The sequence below is a fragment of the Gadus chalcogrammus genome, chromosome 7, assembly GCF_026213295.1.
Source record: "Gadus chalcogrammus isolate NIFS_2021 chromosome 7, NIFS_Gcha_1.0, whole genome shotgun sequence".
NCBI lineage: Eukaryota > Metazoa > Chordata > Actinopteri > Gadiformes > Gadidae > Gadus > Gadus chalcogrammus.
In genome coordinates this window covers 24,870,406-24,890,386 of record NC_079418.1, presented here as the reverse complement: position 1 = coordinate 24,890,386, position 19,981 = coordinate 24,870,406, and the positions used below count along the sequence as shown (strand labels likewise).

Below are 19,981 nucleotides of genomic sequence, written 5' to 3'. Positions count from 1 at the left end.
ATTGCCTCGGTTGGCTCTCTCAGGAATGCTCCGTTTTTCAAGAGCACTGGTCAACGAAGAGAATCTTTATTCTTAACCGTGTCTTTTTATTTTTTCTTCTTCTTCTTTGTTTTGATTACGACTTGCAGGTCCACTTGTCCGACACGCTCCGCAATCGCTGCGTCATGTGACCTGTCCACGGGGGCAACGACAGCGGCGAAACTCGGGCACTTTTTTCCAATAACTTTTTTTGTCTTTTTTTTTGTTGTCTTTTTCAGCTTTTTCACATTACAAAACTACAATTCTATTCACATATTTTCAAGTTTAATTCTTTTTAAACCCTCTTTAAAAAGTTATTCTCCCAACCTCCTCTTCCTACTCCACGTTTAAGGCTTCGGAATTGTTCGGAATCTGCTCTTCTACAATGGCAGGGTGGGGGATGCGAGAGGATTGGATTTTAAACATCCGTTTGAAAGATCTGTTGTTTTTCTTTTTTTAAACTCTCCTCAATACTTTCTTAGCCTTTTCTACTGTTGCGATAAAAGTATGTTTCGAACAATCATAAATCAACGTTTGAAAGCATGAGATGAAGTCGACAACAACAATGACGACAAAAAAAGCAAAACACAACACACAACGAATGCAACATGGAACAAAAATGTGCTTTTTAAAATGAAAAAAAAAAACGACAAACAACTTAGAGGTAGCTTTCATAACAAATGACCAAACCTTCTCGGCCTATTCCCCAAGCAGAGTTTAAACAATACCAAATTTGGTAAACAAATAATGCACAAAGAAATATAAAAAAAGAAAACACGGAAAATGCATCTTCTTTTCGTGGCACTTAACATTTTACCGTGTACGCACATTGCTTTATCGTATTGTGCAATGCATCTCTCTCGACACATACCGAACAAAACCAAACGTTTGCCGATGAAAAAAAGGTTAAAGTAAAAACACAAAACAAAACCAGCACATGAGGTCACATAAAAAAAGGAGGTAATTCAAGTACAATGTGTTGAGATTTAGCTCAAGACAACGATAGGAAAAAACAAGGGAGCCAAAGCGCAAGGCATGGAACCACATACATGCAGAGTAGAATAATGCTGTCCTCTTACTGGTCAATCCTCGGCCCCTCCCAAACAGGCCGTGCAACATGTTACCCCTCGCTCTGTGAACCAGCGCTCACCGCAGACCTTATTTCGATATGTATTTACCCTCGACATCAGCGCTGTAACTCGCAGTGTTGCTTGAAATACCTTTTGCCGCGGTCGACAAGGCTTGGCCTTTATAAACCAGGTCTAGGTAATCCTACATCCCCCCCATCCCCGCCTCCCCCAGTCAAATACAAACAAAATCAACCTTCTCTGGGCTGTTCTTTCACATTCATGGTGTACAGTGAACAAAAAACGAAATTGTCCGTGACCCGTCTCAACGACCGCGCACATTTAACCGACAATGTGGGGGTTGGGGGGGGGAGGGGCGCGTCACGTGCATTTCAAGCATGTCTTCTCTAAAACATTCACCACTGTTTTCTCACAGTTCTAGCAGATCCTCGTCCTGCCCTCCCTCCTATTTTTTCTGTTAAGCAGCCATCTTGGTTGCATGTTCCACGTCCATTGTTGTGAAGAATGGACCAATCGGATGAGTTCTCTTGAGAAAAAACAACAACCTCTTTGTCCGTTTGTCTTTAGTGTGATTAGTTGATAGGCGTCTTGTTACATCGTACAAAGTACTACACCGATAGTTTTGGAAAACAGACGAAAAAAATAGAGATAAAGATAACACGAAGAATGACATTTGTAGACAACTGTGTTTTTTTTGTTTTTCTATAAAGGACAGATTGAGCGGTGCATTATAATGTTGTGTTATTGTAGTTGCGTATTTTGTAATGCTATTTTTTCTTTTTCCCCCAGTGGCCTCTGTGAGGATGTACTATGAGACTGAAGCTTCGAACAGAAACTGTTGTCGTGAGGGGTTCTAGATGTGCAGTCAAGCCGTGAAAAACGTAGGATTGCAGCGACCTACCAAAAAACAAACAAAAAAACAAAGCATCATTAATCATGACGCGTCGGGCGGCCATTGCTCTTCAGGAGGGCCCCCCGGGGTAGTAAATAGACCCCCTCCTCCCAGCCCTTATGCAACACAAGATGGAGGAAGGAAGACCAGGAAGACCAGCAATGACCCCCATAATAACAACAACCCCCCGCCCCCTCCCAATTCCTCTCCAACCGTAAATCCCACAGAGAGGAAGTGGGCGTCGCTGCCTGAAACAATACCAGCGGCGAAAAAGTCTCTTTCTGCCGCCATCCGACGCCGCCGCTGTGCCCTTTACAAAACGTGGCACCACGAAAATAAAATAATCACGGCTATGATCGACCCGGTGAATCCGAAAAGTGACTGAGAATATCTCTCCCTCTCGCTCCTTGCTCTCGCTTCTCCCTCGCACGTCCTCTCCCTCACTGGGCCACCGAGCGCCATTTGTTGGAGCACTGTTCGTGGCACGGTGCCCTGCGAAACCGCTGTCCTCATACCCACGTCGTTTCTTGCATGACTATGGGACAGCAACAACAAAAAACGTAACCCCCCACCCCCCCAACAAAAATAAACGACGCACACCGTCGAATTTAAAGTCTTGTTTTTTTGTTGTTGTTGACATTCCAGGACTTCTAACCAGCCCTCCTCCCTCTTGCCACCCCGATATCCATAACCCCCCCCCACACCCGCGACCACCATCACCCCATCACTCCCCCCCACCCACCCAGCCCCACCCACAAACTCACCCTCAGGCCAAACGCTGCACCCTTTCTCTGATGTCCCCTCCATCCTCCTCCTCGCTTCTCCATCAACCCCTCTCTCCTTCCCCCTCTCCCCTTCTCTCCGCCCCCCCCCCCCCCCCCCCCGACGGCTCCGCTAGACGTAGCAGAGGTACAGGTAGGTCTTCTCGATGCGCCAGTCCGAGGGCACGTCCTCGGGCTTGTGGGCCTTCATGTGCTTCTGCATGCCAGACAGGCTGGGGCAGTACTCCAGGCAGATGGTGCACTGGTAGGGCGAGGCGCCGTTGTGTGTGCGCAGGTGCTTGATCATGGCCGAGTAGTCCCTGGACCGCTGGTGGCACAGCTTGCACTCGAACGGCTTCTCGCCTGGGTGGGGTCGGGGAGGGGGGGGGGGGGGGGGGGGGGGGAAGGAGAGAAAGAACACTTGGCATTGGTAAGCAAGGTGGGACATGGCAGAAGAAAATATACAAAAAAGATACAAAGAATAATCGAAACCGTTAACAACGGCAAACAATGTTGAAGGCTGAGGTTCTGTTTGTCAGTTTGTACGCGGCTACGGTATTCGCAAATCATTAAAACAACATGACCTGTTAGGGAAAGGGAGAGAAAGAACACTTGGCATTGAATGCAACCTGGGCTTGTAATCAGAAGAAAAATGTACAAAAGAACTCGAAGAATGTCGAAACGGCTAACAAACGCAACCCCGTTCCATTTGTCAGAAGGCACGCGGCTGACAGGGAACCAAATCAATGGACGCCACCTTGATTGGATTCAACTCGGTCACAAGAACATAGAAAAAAGACTTCCAAGACGCCTCTCAACACTTTCCATTGGACATGAAATCAGAGCGATTGGCTGTAACCAAATTCAAATCCGCAATGTATTAAGCTTGAGATGCTAAACTATGGCAACGGCAGGTCTCAGGTCAGTGCGACGCTCAAATTCGTGTCTCACTGGAGGCACGGCGATATTCAGTATTGCTAGAACAACAGGCGGCGGCCATGCCGGAAGTCGATGAGAGTGAATCAACATTACAAATCCATTACCGCCGCGTCGACGGGGCGATCGACGGCCCCCGTGCGGCTCAGAACGCACGCTCCCGTTCTGACCGCCGTAGATGTGTGAGCGTTGGAACTCCTCAGCCAGGTCTATCAAATATGCCCCCTCGAGTGTGTAACTTAGCTCTGCCCCAATTAAGCGGCTAGTTAAAAGGGATGGCAACCCTTTGTGTTCAGTCATTATCAATTCTCATTAGAGGCTCTGAGAGGCAAAATCAGGCCGCCACTGTGGAGATGTTTAGGCGATGGCATTCTGTCACACGTCACCGCAGACTCGCGCATGTATAAATGAAGCGACCTCCAAAGACAAACGCTGAAAAAACACAGATGAAAGTACACAAACGCTCCGGCTTTCAGGTGCCACTTGACAGATGCGTTTGTATGAAGGGTATTTTTTTATGCGTTTTTATTAGTTAAACATGAAGCAAACGCTGTTCCTCTCATTCAATGTTTGCCACTCACTCTGGTCTTCAATGCGCGACGGATATATATTCTAAACGGATATGTTTTGATTGGAAGAGACAAACGTTGCCACCCGAAAGGCACTTCCCTTCAGCGCGGCGTCGACCCGCGTCCCCCCTATAGCCTCGGATCAACACTGGCGGGGCCGTGTTTTCCTTAATCCCGCCTCACCTGATTATACAACCCATCAATCACCACGGCAACGGCGCCCTTTGAAGCGAGGAATCACGCAGGTGCCGCGTGTCAAAGCAAACCGGCCGCCTCTCGTCGTCGTGGGAGGAGGGGGGTAGGGGGTTGGGGGGGCCGGGGACGGAGGGTGTCGATGGCGGTAGAGGGGAGGGGGGGGGGGCGGTCCATTCAGCCCGCCTGCCCGGACGCACACACCCGTGATTAGAGCGGTGGAGGGGAATAATCCGCCTGTGCTCCGCCGCGACAGACACAAATTAGACATGTAAATGCTGACCTTTACCGGTGGCATTTGAAATGAGCTGTCGGAAGCCATCTTGCCGTCTTAGCCTGTCAACTTTACACTGGTGTGTGCGTGTGTGTGTGCTTGCGAAAATGAGCTTAATTATCACTGGTTAGTGTGTGTGTGTGTGTGTGTGTGTGTGTGTGTGGCGAGGCTGTTTCGGGGGGGGGGGGGGGGGGGGGAGGTAAAGTCAACCTTGACCTGGGTGAGGTTATGGTAGCCGATGCTGTTTAGCCCACAAGATGCAAATGAGGGGGGGAACGCAGGTGTGACTCGCACCCTTCGTCTATAACAGAGAGCCAGAGAGAGAGAGAGAGAGAGAGAGACAGAGAGAGAGAGACAGAGAGAGATAGAGAGAGAGAGAGAGAGAGAGAGAGAGAACGAGAGAGAGAGAACGAGAGAGCGAGAGAGAAGGTGCGAGAGAGAGATCCAGAGCCAGAGAGCGAGAGAGAGAGAGAGAGAGAGAGCGAGAGAGAGCGAGATAGAGAGAGAGCCAGATAGAGAGAGAGAGCCAGATAGAGAGAGAGCGAGCCTGTGTGTGTGGCCTGCGGCGGTGACGGCCCGCCAGCACAGAGACAATAAGCACACTGTAAACAGGCCTGCCTCAATAAGCAGCCAATAATGAATTGCAAATGGGACTGAGGTATTGATCGGCCGTCGCCAGGCGCTGGTGGAGGCCAGCGGCGGAGGGAGGGCGGGGGGATCTGGAGGGGGGAGGGTGGGGTGTGGGGGAACAGGGGTATTGTAGCTGCTTGCCAATGTCAATGATTCATCAAGGGGCTCCATTTTGTGTGCGGTCGGCCTTTGACTGTGAGCTTGTCACTCGTTCCCGTTATCTGACGCTACTCCCCCTCCCCCCTACCCTCCCCCCCGGCTTACCTCCAAGCCACTCTCCCTCTCTCTCTCTCTCTCTCTCTCTCTCTCTCAATCCATCTGTCTGTCTCTGTCTCTCTGTCCCTCTCGCTCTCTTTCTCTCTGTCTATACGTCTTCCTAATTTCTATCAATGTCTTTCCCTGTCTAGCTCCTCTCTCTTTCTCCAACGTCCTTCCTCTAGGTGTCTTTCTCGGTCTCTCTCTCTGTCTGCCACTAATTCGTCGAGTCTCTCTTTCTCTGGATCTCTTTAAGTCTCTCCTCCTCTGCCTCTTTCTGTGTCCGCACATGAGCCATCCCCCAAAATAACAAGGTGATTGTTTGGGATGATGGGGAGCCAATTTATTTGACATGGTTGCCTTTGATAGTGCATCGCTGCTCCTCTGGCTTAGTGATAATGGGGCTACGGAAAGCCATGGCGTGCCTTTTGTGCTCTTAGTGAGGGAGAGACGAGTAGAGAGATGTAGAGTCAGGGAGACATCAAGTGACACATATGGAGTTTCAGTCGTATTAGGTGAATTCGCACAACAACAACGGCAAATACGAGAGAGAGAGAGAGTGAGAGAGTGAGTGAGACAGAGAGTGAGTGAGACAGAGAGTGAGTGAGACAGAGAGTGAGAGTGAGAGTGAGAGTGAGAGAGACAGAGACAGAGAGAGAGAAACAAACCAGAGACAGTAAGAAGGGAGACATCAAGTACGATCGGCCACACGACGTGTGTGTGGGGGGGGACAATGAAATGAAATAACAAGATATACGTAAACCGAGCTTTAAGAAGCACTGGGATCAAGGTGACCCCTTACGCGCCTCTATCTATGTCAGCAGACCCAGGGCAGAGAACTGAATCGAACGGGCGGCTTTATGTGAGGTTTTGTTGCGGTCACAAAGGACCCCGTACTGTACGGTCACGCAGGCAGAGCGGACGATAATGCTGTGTGAGTGGATCAGGAGGAGAGAGGGGGTGCAAGAGCACAGCTCATGTCCGAGGCGGTCACGGCCTTCTATTGGGGACCACGTGTATCGGCTGGGTCTGTACTCTGTTTGTACTCGTGTGTGAGGTAGTGTTTACTGAACCGCATCGCCGTTTGATTCTCCACCGAGGCCCTCTTTGGTTGTTGCTTCTGTTTACTGTTCAGCGCGCGGACAGGAGCGAGGGTCCACGTGGGTGGGATCCAGCTCAAACACTGCTTTGGTTTTCCCTCTAATTGCCCCCACCTTTCAAAGCCCCCCCCCCCCCCCCCCTTCCCTCAAAAGATAATTAGATAACAGACACAAATAATTCAACACCAAACAAATGACAGACAGACAGACAGACATGCCCGGCGGTCTCCCCGGGGGGTCCGCGCGGGGGTCCTACCTGTGTGCACGCGGTAGTGGGTCTCCAGCTGGTGCTTGAGGCTGAACTTCTTGCCGCAGCCGTTACATTCGTAGGGCTTCTCGCCCGTGTGGATGCGCTTGTGGCCCTTCAGCGTGCTCTCGTCGCGGAAGCAGCTCCCGCAGAACTCGCACTCGTACGGGTGGTCGCCGGCTGGGGTCAGCGGGAAGCACAGGGAAACAACGTTTACATTCACGTGGAGGGCATTCAGCTGACGCTTTCATCAGAAGCGACTCACAATGAAGTACATTTGACGGAAGAAAGAGAAGCAATATATCGCCGTCGGTACAGCAAAGATGTTCATGGAAACAAGTAAGTGGTTACAATTGCTAGGTTAACTCATTCCCCGTACACAACAAAGATAGCTAGGAAAAGATGCTACACAATGCAATAGGTATTGTATACATGTGCTTACAGAGATAACGTTAAGAATGGCCATGGCATGTAAATGAGGCAACACAGATACCGGAAAATATCACAATGGGTCACAGCAAGAAACATACAGAGTGTGTTTATATACACAGCGATTTAAAAAAGTCCCTATTTTCAATGAGACTTACATTGCATTCAGATACAAGTCATCAATGAGCAGGTGGGAGGTTAGAAGCATCTTGCTCTAGATTGCCTGGAGGTTACACTTTAGAAATGGGGGGGGGGGGGGGGAATCAAACCCAGCACCTGATGGCTGGGAACGGCCCACCGAAGCAAAGCCTACTCTGTCATGAGAACAGATATCCAGCCCTGGTGCTATCGACGACCTCCCTGCCTGGTGTGTCACGTTCACATCCACGTCACCCTTGCATCATTATTGCTCACCCTGACAGCAAGCCGGGGAGAAAAAAAAAAACTTCTTTCCCGTACTGCCTCTCTCTGCCAGAATCACATGCCACCTCTCTGGGTCTGTATTGTTCGTTTTTCATATTTCCAGCGGCATATCCCCCCAGTCAGTGGACGTGTATCCATGTCTGCGCAGGTTTGCTTTCTATTCAGGAGGTAGAGAAGGGGAGATGGGGATACAGTAGCTCCTGGCTACGATGCCCCACCTCCACCACCTCCACCACATCCACCACCTCCACCTCTCCCAGGAGGCAGGGCATTTCCCCGGGACATGTCATGTTTCAAAGCTGGGAGGACAGGTCTTAAAACCAGAGATAGGAGGATAGATAGGTAGTAAGTAAGAGTGGTAGGGGGAATCAGCAGCCCAGGGGACAGAGCGTGTGTGTGTGTCTATGTGTGCGGGGTGGATGTGTGTGTGTGTGTGTGTATGTACGCATGAGTGTGTGCAAATGTGTGTGGGTGTCTGCATATGTGTGTGTTTGTGTATTTGTGGGGACACGTTTATGTGTGTGCGCCGTGTGTGTGTGTTCGTCGCAGGCGAGTGTAATTTGTGTGCGTGGGTTGGCGTGTGGGGCCGGGGTCTGGCGGTAAAAATCAATAAAAGTGGCAGACTTTATTTGTCTGCATGAAGTTATCAGAGGGCTCCTGCTGTAAGATATTGTGCTGTTCCCGGCGTCTCCGACCGACACCGCCCCTACAGATCACACTCCATCATGGGGCGCCGTGCCGCCGCCACACCGCAGGAATAATAATCACAGCCCCATTCCACTCGCCTATTAATTAGACGCCCCGATCACATGTGCAAGGGGGATGGCTAGCGTGCTCAGACAGGCACACAAACATGGACAGACGCACTCACGCACACACGGACACACACATGGACACACACACGGCCATACACACACACACACACACACACACACACACACACATGCACACACACACACACATGCAAACTGAAGCACGTGTATGCACAGACACACACCTTAATGCACACGCGAGTGCTCACAAACACACACACACACACACGCACGTCCGAAGACACACACACAAGCGGAGGGGGGGGGGCTGTTTTTCTATGCCTTCTCACTTCCTGCTGGCCGGACCACGCGCTACAATCGGACACGGCGTCGGCTTTGATGGCGGCGGTTTAAATTAGTCTGCGGCCTGAGCTACGGTAGTTTGCGGCGTTTTAGCAGCGCACGCAAGGTCACTGTTAAATAAATAAACCGTAGACTGCTCGGATATATATTCAAACTGCAGGCAAACGCCCCGAACGAGCAGACAGGTCTTAATTTTGTCAGGGGAATACATTACGCTCGCAGGCACAAGAAGATATGTGTCCTCCATAAATCAAGAGCCTGTCACCGGGTTTTCTTCTTTCGCTTCATCGTCCGTCTCCCTCAGTTCTTTTCCTTTTTTTCCCTTCTCGTATACGTGTTGGTCACTTCCCCTACCCGTCTCTCTCCCTCTCCCTCCATCTCCCCATCTCTCTCACTCTGTCTCCCTTGCTCCGTCTCTCGCTCTGTCTTGCCTCATTACCATCCTGTTTTTTTTCCTTCCCTCCTTCTTCTCCTCCTCCTCCTCTTCCTCTCCTCTCCCTCCCTACATCTTGTAAACTGCATGGCCGCCTCCTAATGCATGCTGGTTCCACAGGGGATGACCTGTGCACGGAAGTGGAATGCTGAGGAAGAAGCTGCGTGTGTGTGTGTGAGGGAGAGGAGTGCACATGCTGGCGTGCATCGTCATAATGTCAGGACAGACAGAAAAATAACAAATACAGTAAGCTCTCTCAGTGCCAGTGCCCTCACTTCATCTCTCCCCATTCTCTCTCTCTCTCTCTCTCTCTCCGTAGTCTCTCCCTCTCTTCCCCCAGTCTCTCCCTCTCTCTCGCTCGCTCTCCCTAGTCTCTCCCTCTCTTCCCCCAGTCTCTCTCTCTCTCTCTCTCTCTCTCTCTCTCTCATACAGCTGCGGACACACAAAACACTCCGCTACAGCAGACAGCAACGCACACGCACACGCACACGCAAGGATGATTCGGAGGAGGAGGAGGAGGAGGAGGAGCACGGCTACAGAATATTAATGGAGGAGGGAGGGCTGGGGGAGGAGGGAGGGCTGGGGGAGGAGGGAGGGCTGCCTGCGCCGTCATTGTGAGTCCACCTTGTACAATACATTGGACACTGTGTGTTTCTGTCTGGGGGATTGTATAGTGCGTGTCACTGCGAGAGATTAGAGATAAAGAGCATAAAGATGGAGGGACAGAGGGAAGAGGGGGCAGGGGGAGGGTGGGTACAGGAAAAGGAAAACAGTGAGCTACACATACGAGACAGGGGGAAGGCATGAAGGAGGGGCAGGTGGAGTGATGGGAAGAAAGGAAGGCAGAAAGAAAGAGAAAAGAAAATAGAAGAAGAAAATAGCAGGGGTGAGAGAGTAGAGACGAAAGGGTTCCCCCCTCTATGATTCTCCTCTCCCGCCAGCCAGCCCGGCTGGGGGGAGGGAGGGAGGGAGGGTGGGGGTGACGAGGAGATTAAAGATGCCGAAATAACCACTGCCGTTAAAACTGATTTTTTTTCTTTCTTGCGTGCTCACAAGCGCGCGCCGACTCGCTCAGCGGTTCTGTTCTGGGTTTGTACCACCGATTGGATGGACAGCCCCAACAACAGACAACAACAGATGTGGGGACTAGGGTAGAGTATGTGGTGGTGGTGGTGGGGGCTACAGTTAAAAGCCCATTAGGACATGGTTCAGTCACACACTGACTTGACTTTGTCGCTGGATGGTAAGTTTAGCGCACGTTTTTATGACAAATATGGAGGGAGGACAGAACAAATTGCACAAAGCACATTTGTAATTTGGTGAATGTAATTGGAAACAAAAATACATAGATTCTGTATTTGTCTTTTTTATTTTTATATATATTTCATTCATATTTTATGAGGGAATATGTAAGGGGAAACTTTTGTTTGCTCTACTTTTTATATATGGTGTTAATCAGAGAAAATAAATGTACTCGCAATCGCGGTAATGGGAGTACCTAAATAATCGTCACCCTCAAGATGTCACCCCGAAAACACAGAGAGCAACGGCGCGAACAATTGATGAGCTCCACGGACGAGGTGAGCTCCCACCTCCCCCAGTCTGCACATCCCGCCGACCCCAGATCACTTTCTATCTCGTTATGGAGGAGATCAGCAACATCAAAGGACAGGGAAAAGGTAAACATCTCCGGCTGTATGCCTCCGCTTCTCCCCGTTCACAGCAGAGAAGAAAAAAACTAAACACTAGAGACTTATTTTTGGCGCCCAGTGATGAATACCAAGCTACTGACTTTATAATCCCCCCTCCCTCCCTCCCTCCCTCCCTCCTAACCCCCCTCCCCTCTCTGACAAAAGGCTCTGCGCCGCATTTAAATGATTGCTTTTTTCACGGCCACAGCTTCATTGTTATTTAACACACGCCTACATGAGATCAGCTTCAAGTTTGTGCGTGTGTGTGTGTGCGTATGTGTGTGCACGCATGAGAGTGTGTGTGTGTGTGTGGGTGCGTGACGGTTTTTGCATGAGTGTGGGTCTGTGTGGGTAAGTGTGTGTGCACGCGTGTGCGCCTGCGTGCGTGTGTGTGTGCGTGCGTCAGGTAAGGTAGGGTTTGTAGCTGCTGTTGATCACATCTTTTTGCAAAAGGTGTGTTTCGGTTTCTGCGTGTAAGAGGGATTTCATGTTGTCCCCTGCAATGCTTTTAGTGTGTATGTGTGCGCGCGTGTGCGTGCGTGCGTGCGTGCGTGCGTGCGTACAGAAGTACAAGAAGCAGCCACAACAGTCCCCGCCCCTCTTGCCCCCCCCCCTTTCCTTAACCAAAACAATTCTAATGATTAGGGTGTGTGTGCGCGCGTGCAAGTGCGTCTGTGCGTGTGTATACGGTGGTACGTGTGTGCCTTCAGTGTGTGTGTCTGGCTTGTAAATAGGGCTTGGCTGCTCTCATCTCGCCGCCTTTCGTTTCAATATTTATCTGTGAGCGGGTGAGCTAAATCGGCCCCGACAGTGAGACTGTTATTTAAGGTCGCAGACAGCCGGTAGAGCGAGGCAGGCCGAGAGGCAGAGTGAGAGAGAGGGAGAGGGGGGGAAAGAGAGGAGGCGGGGGGGGTGGGGGTCCCTTGTGAGCAAAATGGGATTCATTTCCATGTGTTCATATGCTGTCACGGCTATGGCGGGGTTTTTTCACACCGGAGTGGCTGCCTCTGCCAGCCTATCAATCCCCTTCTCCTCCTCCCCCCATTCTCTCTTCCTCTCTCTTTCTACCTCTTCCTGTTTTTTTCCATCTCTTTTACTCTGTTTCTTCCTCTCCCTCCATTTCCCTCTTCCTCTGTCTCCCTCTTCTTCGCTCTCTCTCCTGCTCATGCATCTCTTCATCTGCTTCTCCCTCTCTCTTCCTCTCCGTCTAGTCCCTCTCCCCCCCTTGCTTTCTCCTTCTCTTTCCATCTCTCTCCTCCACTCTATCCATCTCTCTTCCCCTCTCTATCTCTCTGCCTGCCACTTCTCTCTGGCTCTCTCTCTCTCTCTCTCTGTGGCTGGCTCCCTGGCTCCACAACAATGTATTAGTATGATTGTCTTGTCTCGGCGAGAAACAAGCACAGAGAAAATAACAAAACGGGGGATTGGACAAAGAAATAGACGGACGGAGACTAAGAGAGGGAGACAGCAGGGGAAAGAGAGAGAACTAGACTGACAGTACATATAGAGCTTTTGTTGGAATAAAGTCAGAATCATTCCTCAAACGACTGCAAATGGGGAGGTTTCAACAGGATCTCTGATATGGGATTTTTACACACCGCCTGATGAACTGCGAATGTTTATGATCTATTCAGGCGACACGCACGTCTGCGTGTTTGCATGTTCAAATAACCTTTGTTCACATCAGCTTCTTATTATCCATCTTCGAGACTTACTATTTTTATATTACCAAAAATCCTCCAGCGAGCAAATGGAGTATCAAATATTATCCAATACACAAACTGCTTTTAACAATGATTACACATGCATTCAACATACTTTGTCACAAAACCCTCGGATCACAAGAATGGTGAATGATATAGAACAATGATGTACAGTACCTAACCTAAAATGACCTTGTGGTATTTAGGTTTATGTGAAGACCTGTATTTAAAGAGGAACTGTATTATTGTGATTTTTTGTAAGCCAATGCTTTATGAACCATATGAAGGTTAAGAAGATACTAGATAAATGTCCCGGAGGTCCCGGTGGTAATGTTTACCATGATGCAGCTCAAAACACGACAGCAATCATGATGTCACTTAATTCTTGTTACCGGGGACCGGCATCAGTTAATGGTTGCAGGGAAGGCTAGTGGGAATGGTTTGGGATATGGTGATGGAAAAACAAAACAGAAACCATAGCGGTAAAACAATGGACCCGCAGATATGTAAAAGGCGAACTGCAAACCCCCCCCCCCGGCCCCCACTGACCTGTGTGCGAGCGCAGGTGGCGCTTGAGTGCGGTGTGGCTGGGGAAGGTGCGGTTGCACTCGCTGCAGATGTAGCTCCGGACGCCCGCGTGCACCTCCATGTGCTGCTGCAGCGCCGGCTGAGCCTGGAAGCGCTTCCCGCACAGCAGGCAGAAGATGGCCATGTCCGAGCCTGAGGGAAACACAGCACACACAAAGACAAGGGTCAGGATCAGGCTGCCGGCTGAGCAGTCGGGTGGTTCGCCCTGCGGGTGTCAGGTGAGGTCAGATGATAAAATCTGAACGACGTAGAAAGGCATTGGGGAACGGGTGTAGCGTGTCTTGAATGGCCGTTGATATGAGACAGTGGATGTCAGAGAGCATTAAATTAATCGTTTTTGTTGATTTTTCACAGCGGCTCCTGGTTGGTCACCGTGCAGTGCACCGCATGGGATGCAACAGAACAGACCCCGCGGAAAATGGATGAATCACCGTTGGTTGACCTTGTGTGTTTCGTCGACATTCTGTGGCTAAATCGCCAAACTAAAGCAGCCGTGGCTCATGGGTGGAAAGCTGCATTCAGCACACAGCCGCTGCCTCGTAAACACTCTTCAGACACAGATATCTCCCCCCCGACACAGCGAGAGGTTGACAGTTTGTGAAAACGCACTTTATACTGAGGTTGGTGTGTGTGTGCATGACCTGGTTTTGTGTGTGTGTGTGTGTGTGTGTGTGTGTGTGTGTGTGTGTGTGTGTGTGTGTGTGTGTGTGTGTGTGTGTGTGTGTGTGTGTGTGTGTGTGTGTGTGTGTGTGTGTGTGTGTGTGTAAATCGCCACAAAGCCGGCAGGCTCTCTGATTGGCATCAGAGTGGACCGAAGGCCCAGAGTCTCAGGGTAGCTTTGTTCACAAATGCATTGAGACACACACCAAGGATTGTAAACAAACACACACACACACACACACACACACACACACACACACACACACACACACACACACACACACACACACACACACACACACACACACACACACACACACACACACACACAACAGACACGCACACACGCACACGCACACGCACACACACACACAGATGAGCATGTCTGACAATGGGGGGTCTTTTCTGCACGTGACGTCTCAGCTGGAGGGCTTATGTGAGGTGTACAAGACATGAGGCGTACTGTATTTGTGGGATTGCTGGATGCACTCAATGATCATCTTTCCTTGAGCATTGAGAGAGGTAGAGATCTCTTGTTCTGTGCGGCTGCAGTGAACCTCAAGGTCTAGTATATAAATACATATATACACGCAGACGCGCACATGCACACACACACACACGCACACACACACACACACACACACTCACAGGGTCCACGCATACATCAACGCACACACTGTCTCTTGCGCAGCTCTGGAAAAAACACTCCCCTTTGCACTTTTTCAATTACCAGCCTGCAGGAAAACTCCTGGGAGGGAGCAGAGCGTTTCTATTTCATCAGTCAATAACACATCTTTGGGGCAAAGCTGACACTAATTTAAAAATCTATGAAGAGCTGCAAGCCTGCCCTCATGTTCATAACCAATGGCAGGAGGGAGGGAGGGAGGGAGGGAGGGAGGGAGGGAGGGAGGGAGGGGGGGGCAAGCCGTCAGCCTCTGCATCAGATCAATCATCATCTCTGCTGCAAAACACCCCCGAAATAAAAGAGGGAGACAGAGAGAGAAACTAAAAGAGGAAGAGAGAAAGAGAGGGATAAGAGTAAGGACCGAGGGGGAGAGAGCGAAAGAGAGCAAAAAGAGAAAGGGGACGGGTGAGAGTAAAGTGTAACATCAGAGAGAGGGTGGGTGTGAGTGTGTGGGGATGACAGAAAAAACAAAAGGGGTGAAATGAAGACACAGAACGCATCGGCAGAGGGGAAGAGGGAACAAGTGGAGGAGAAAGGGATGAAGAGAAAGAGAGAGAGAAAGACAAATACAATAAGCCTTGTCTGGGCGGCGGGGAGACGGTGAATGTGGCCAAGAGGGCTCCTTCTCTAACAAGTACAGACAGAGCCTTCCCTCCCTCTGACTTCACATCTCCTTCCACTCTCTCTCTTAGGCTTGTACTAATCTGGGATCCCGCAGTCCTTCTCTGTTAAAGCAGAACCGCCGGGGGGAGACGGCACGGAGCCAGGGCCGGAAACCCGCCATTGAAAGGGGCGGCGCTACACCTGGTTTCCTGTTCTGTTACGGAGGTTTCTTCTGCAGAATGTTCATTAAGTCTGTTTCAACAGTGGCCACTTATCACAGTGTTTATTTGTAGCTTTTGCTGTTTTACTGCTGGCTAACTTTGTGTTTGCAAATTATGCATTTACAGTTGCACGCTTCAAGCAACATGAATGATCAAAACAAATAAGAAGCGAAAGAAAAGTGCGAATGCAACAATCTCTCGGATCGGAGGATAACAAAACGGGGGATTGGGGGAAGAAAAGACGGACCGAGACAGAGGGTCAATGGGGAGATGTAGAGTGACAGAACCTGAAGAGGGTTTGTTGGAATGAAGTCAAAATCATTCCTCAAATGATCAAAGCTGTGTGAGGGTAAAACATGACCTTTGATATGGAATTCTCACACACCGTCTAATGAGCTGTGAATAGTTTATGATGTATTGAGGCAACGCACGGTTGTGCGTGTGCGTGTGTGTGTGTTTCTCTATCTTTGAGACTATTTGGTTCCACAAAGATCCGCAGCTAATTACACTCTTCACACTTCTTAGCAGATGGATTATCAAACATAATACATAACATAAGCTGCAGGTAACAGGGACTACACATGCCTCCATATTGTGTCGTTGAACTGCTAGCTAAAAAATGCAAGCCTACTAGCCTAGAGATGTTCTAGACTTATTTTTCAGACATTATCAACAAAATATTAATCGTTTGGTCAACAAAGTCAAGTGCGGTTACAATTTCCTGATGAGTTTACTGACAACTTGGAACAAGCTAATCTGACCGTCACACATTTTTTTGTGTGCAATCATGCAGTGATTGGTGATAACTACAATGTCTGTGTTAACGATCACCAGTTTGCCGCTTACACTCTTACAGTGCGCTGCCTCCAGCCACCGGGAGTGGTCAAAACAAGCATGAAGCGAAGGAAAGCGAAACAACCTGTTTCTGAGCCATTTTGGGGTATTAATCGAATCAGACTTTAGACATTAACCTTAATTCTTTTTTTTAGTTAAATCCACGTTTTCCATCGCTCAGCCCTGCCGCCTTAATACCCCCTCTCCCCCCGCCTGCACCCCGCAGCCCTCATCATCGATCAGAGTCCATTGTCATTCGAGATGCCAGCATCGAAGTGCTTAAATGGCTTTGACTGACAAGCATGCCCCCCCCCCCCAATAATCCCTTCTACTTGTCATGCACCCCCTTTTTCCATCTGTCCGTCACTCTTACTTTTGCTCTTACTGAATGAATCTCTCTGAATCTCTCGATCGCACTGGACTTGGCAGGACAGCGGGATCGAACTAAATGCAGAGAATGCCGTCTGGTAGAGGGTTGAATCAGTGGAGAAACACAGGGCGAGAAAACTAAACCAAACACAATAATGACCAGGGACATTCTCTTAGACTGGATGACGAAGGGGAGAGAGAAGACAGACAGACAGACAGACAGACAGACAGACAGACAGACAGACAGACAGACAGACAGACAGACAGACAGACAGACAGACAGACAGACAGACAGACAGACAGACAGACAGACAGACAGACAGACAGACAGACAGACAGACAGACAGACAGACAGACAGACAGACAGACAGACAGACAGACAGACAGACAGACAGACAGACAGACAGACAGACAGACAGACAGACAGACAGACAGACAGACAGACAGACAGACAGACAGACAGACAGACAGACAGACAGAGGGACACAGAGAGCGACAGAGGTATGTCAATGGAATGCAAAAGGTAAGCCGACCTCTGACCTCAATGTCTTGGGAGACTTTTCTGGGGACATTTAAAACCCTTCGTTTCTCACACACACGCACAAACACACCCACACACCGTATACAAAACTCTGAATACAGAGGATACAGTAACAATAAATCTCCTAGGATCGGCATGCGGATTTGTTCACCTGAACAAATACGCACTTCCGGACGCCGAGGACAGTCCCCGGAGCCAACCTTTCTGTGCGCACACTCCCCTGCCGGCTCCTTTGTTCCCAGACAGCGGCGGCCATCCACCCACACGGCCGCGGCCACAATGGAGTCGCATAATTGACACGCAGCGTCGACTACACTCCTCCGGCCTTCACTGCTCCTTAATGCGCCTCGACATTGTGAGGCGAGCGAGGGACAAGATAAATAAACTTGTCCTTGGTGAATAACTTTGTTTGGTTCACAAACGCACGCACGCACGCACGCACACACACACACACACACACTCACACTCGCACACACACAGACGAACAAACTAGAGAGAGAGAACGAGCCTCACAAAGCAGATTGTGTGGATGGCGGTGAGGTGTTTATGCGTAGAGGCGTTTGTGAGACATTTCCAGTTCAGAATTTGCTTCACAAAAACATCATTTTATTTCAATGGCTTCAAATCGTGTTCAAATAAAAGAATCAACCATTGCGTACTTTTTACGATTCTATTAAATCGTAACAAAGTGTAATCTTACCGTCGGGGATGAGGAATTATCTAACAACACCTCTGCAAGTTCCTAAGCGCAGGTCAAGGTGTGTGTGTGTGTTTGTACAGCAAATACATGAAGATAGAGGCTCTTATGATAAAAAGCTGGGTTGGGCGGAGCCAGTGGAGTTGACCCCATGAAGGTCCATTACAGTGTAGAATAAAGTTGGCCAGAGGGCGACCACGCTAGAATAACTGGGAGTGGAGGGTAAGGACGGATGAGGTGAGAGCGAGCGTGACAGAGAGAGCTCAATCACATTTTTTTAAATAAATAAAATAAAGCACTGTCCCATAATCCTCCGAGGCCTGTGCTACTGCTGGGCCAAGTGTGTGTGTTTGTGTGCGTCTGCTGATGTTTGTGTGCATCCTTAATAGGCCCAGAGTGGTGGCAAGGCTGCTGTTATTTAAGTGGGGTACGGATGGCCCGGTAATGGAGAGGAATGTTGGCCTGATGCAAGGTGACAGTGCCGGCAGGACTGGAGGGGGGGAGAGAGTGAGAGAGAGAGAGAGAGAGAGAGAGAGAGAGAGAGAGATAGAGAGAGGATGTAGAACTACATATTCAGTCCACCATCCAAAGAAAGAACGAGGTCTATCATTCCAAAGTGCTGCACTTCACGGGTCGGAACATGAGACTGAGCAAAAGTGCGGAAGTAAAGTCCAAAGTCAATTCTTGAGATTCAGCAATGGACAGCTGCCTTAACCCCCTCATGTTGACACCAGTGAAGATTTAACATGGTGAGATAATCGTCGAAATCATGTTGAACTTATTCATTTGACGTTGTCACCACAGCAACCTATCAATGTGGCGACACATCTGGTCCACATCGACTCCCCATGTAACATCACTCCTCACTCACATCGGACTCACGTGCAACATTCAGCCCGAATCCTCACACACATCTGACTCTGAATCTTCATGTGGCTGCAGTCAGTGACCCTCCATTTTATGTGAACTATTTTTACACCTGATATCAGAGAAAAGTCTGTCGGTCCGCATAACATATAAACACAGCCTCTGCATTGGTTAACAGAGAGGGGCGAGGGCTGGGTAGAGGTCAACATTACAATGGGGTAGTGGCCATTTACTGAACACATTTCACCTCTCTCCTTTACTGGTAAAAAGGAGAGGTGTTGTACTACAAACTACTTAGAATCCCCCCATTGCGTGAAGAGCAACGTGAATGACAGCTGAGAGATAAGCTAGTGGACTTGCCCCTCTGTCTCTGAAGGAAACAGCTTCTCCCTCGGCCGCCGAACATACACAGATAATCACAAAAGTAAAGCCGTGCTCCAGCTAGTGTTCTCTTGAAACGGTGCGGGTGCTGAAAGGGCAGCCAGTCGCTGAATTTCTTGTTTTGTTAAGATGGGCTGGTACGCGATTGTGTGTTGACAAATGCGAACAACATCAGAGAAAGGAAAGAGAGTCTCTCTCTCTCTCTATTTATATATATATTTGGCCTGGCTACCACGTTTACTGGGGTGATGAAGCCTCATGTTTCCTTTTTGAATGGCTGCTATTGTGACATAGTCAACCGGTAGGTTGAAACAACTGCGCTCTCTCTCTCTCTCTCTCTCTCTCTCTCTCTCTCTCTCTCTCTCTCTCTCTCTCTCTCTCTCTCTCTCTCTCTCTCTCTCTCTCTCCTCTCTCTCTCCTCTCTCTCTCTCTCTCTCTCTCTCTCTCTCTCTCTCTCTCTCTCTCTCTCTCTCTCTCTCTCTCTCTCTCTCTCTCTCTCTCTGCTAAACGCGGCGTGACCGAGCGCTATGCAACGCTGAGCCAATGCACGTGGAAAGCAGAGCACCTGCTAGAGTTAATGAGACATAAAGGTGTGGGACTTTAGCGTGTGGTGTTCAATTTTAGGCCATTACCAAAGTGTTTCCCCCCCCCCTCGCCCAGCCTGGCTACTGCGTGTTGCTGTTGATGCCAGTCCAATAAGCCAGGCTCCCTCTTGACCCACCGCTCACGATGAGCTACGAAGCAACATGGCGATGATGAAGCACATACTCATCTCACTT

General features: G+C 49.5%; 1 protein-coding gene across 1 annotated transcript in view; it reads right to left on the bottom strand.

Moving 5' to 3' along the window:
- Positions 1-2,892: 2,892 nt before the first annotated feature.
- Positions 2,893-19,981, bottom strand: part of zbtb16a (zinc finger and BTB domain containing 16a) — a 104,274-nt gene continuing 87,185 nt past the window's right edge. The window contains exons 5-7 of the mRNA XM_056594224.1: positions 13,306-13,476; positions 6,972-7,142; positions 2,893-3,122 (exon numbers count right to left, since the gene is read on the bottom strand). Of these exons, the coding sequence (XP_056450199.1) occupies positions 2,893-3,122; positions 6,972-7,142; positions 13,306-13,476 (572 nt within the window). The remainder of the gene's footprint in view (positions 3,123-6,971; positions 7,143-13,305; positions 13,477-19,981) is intronic.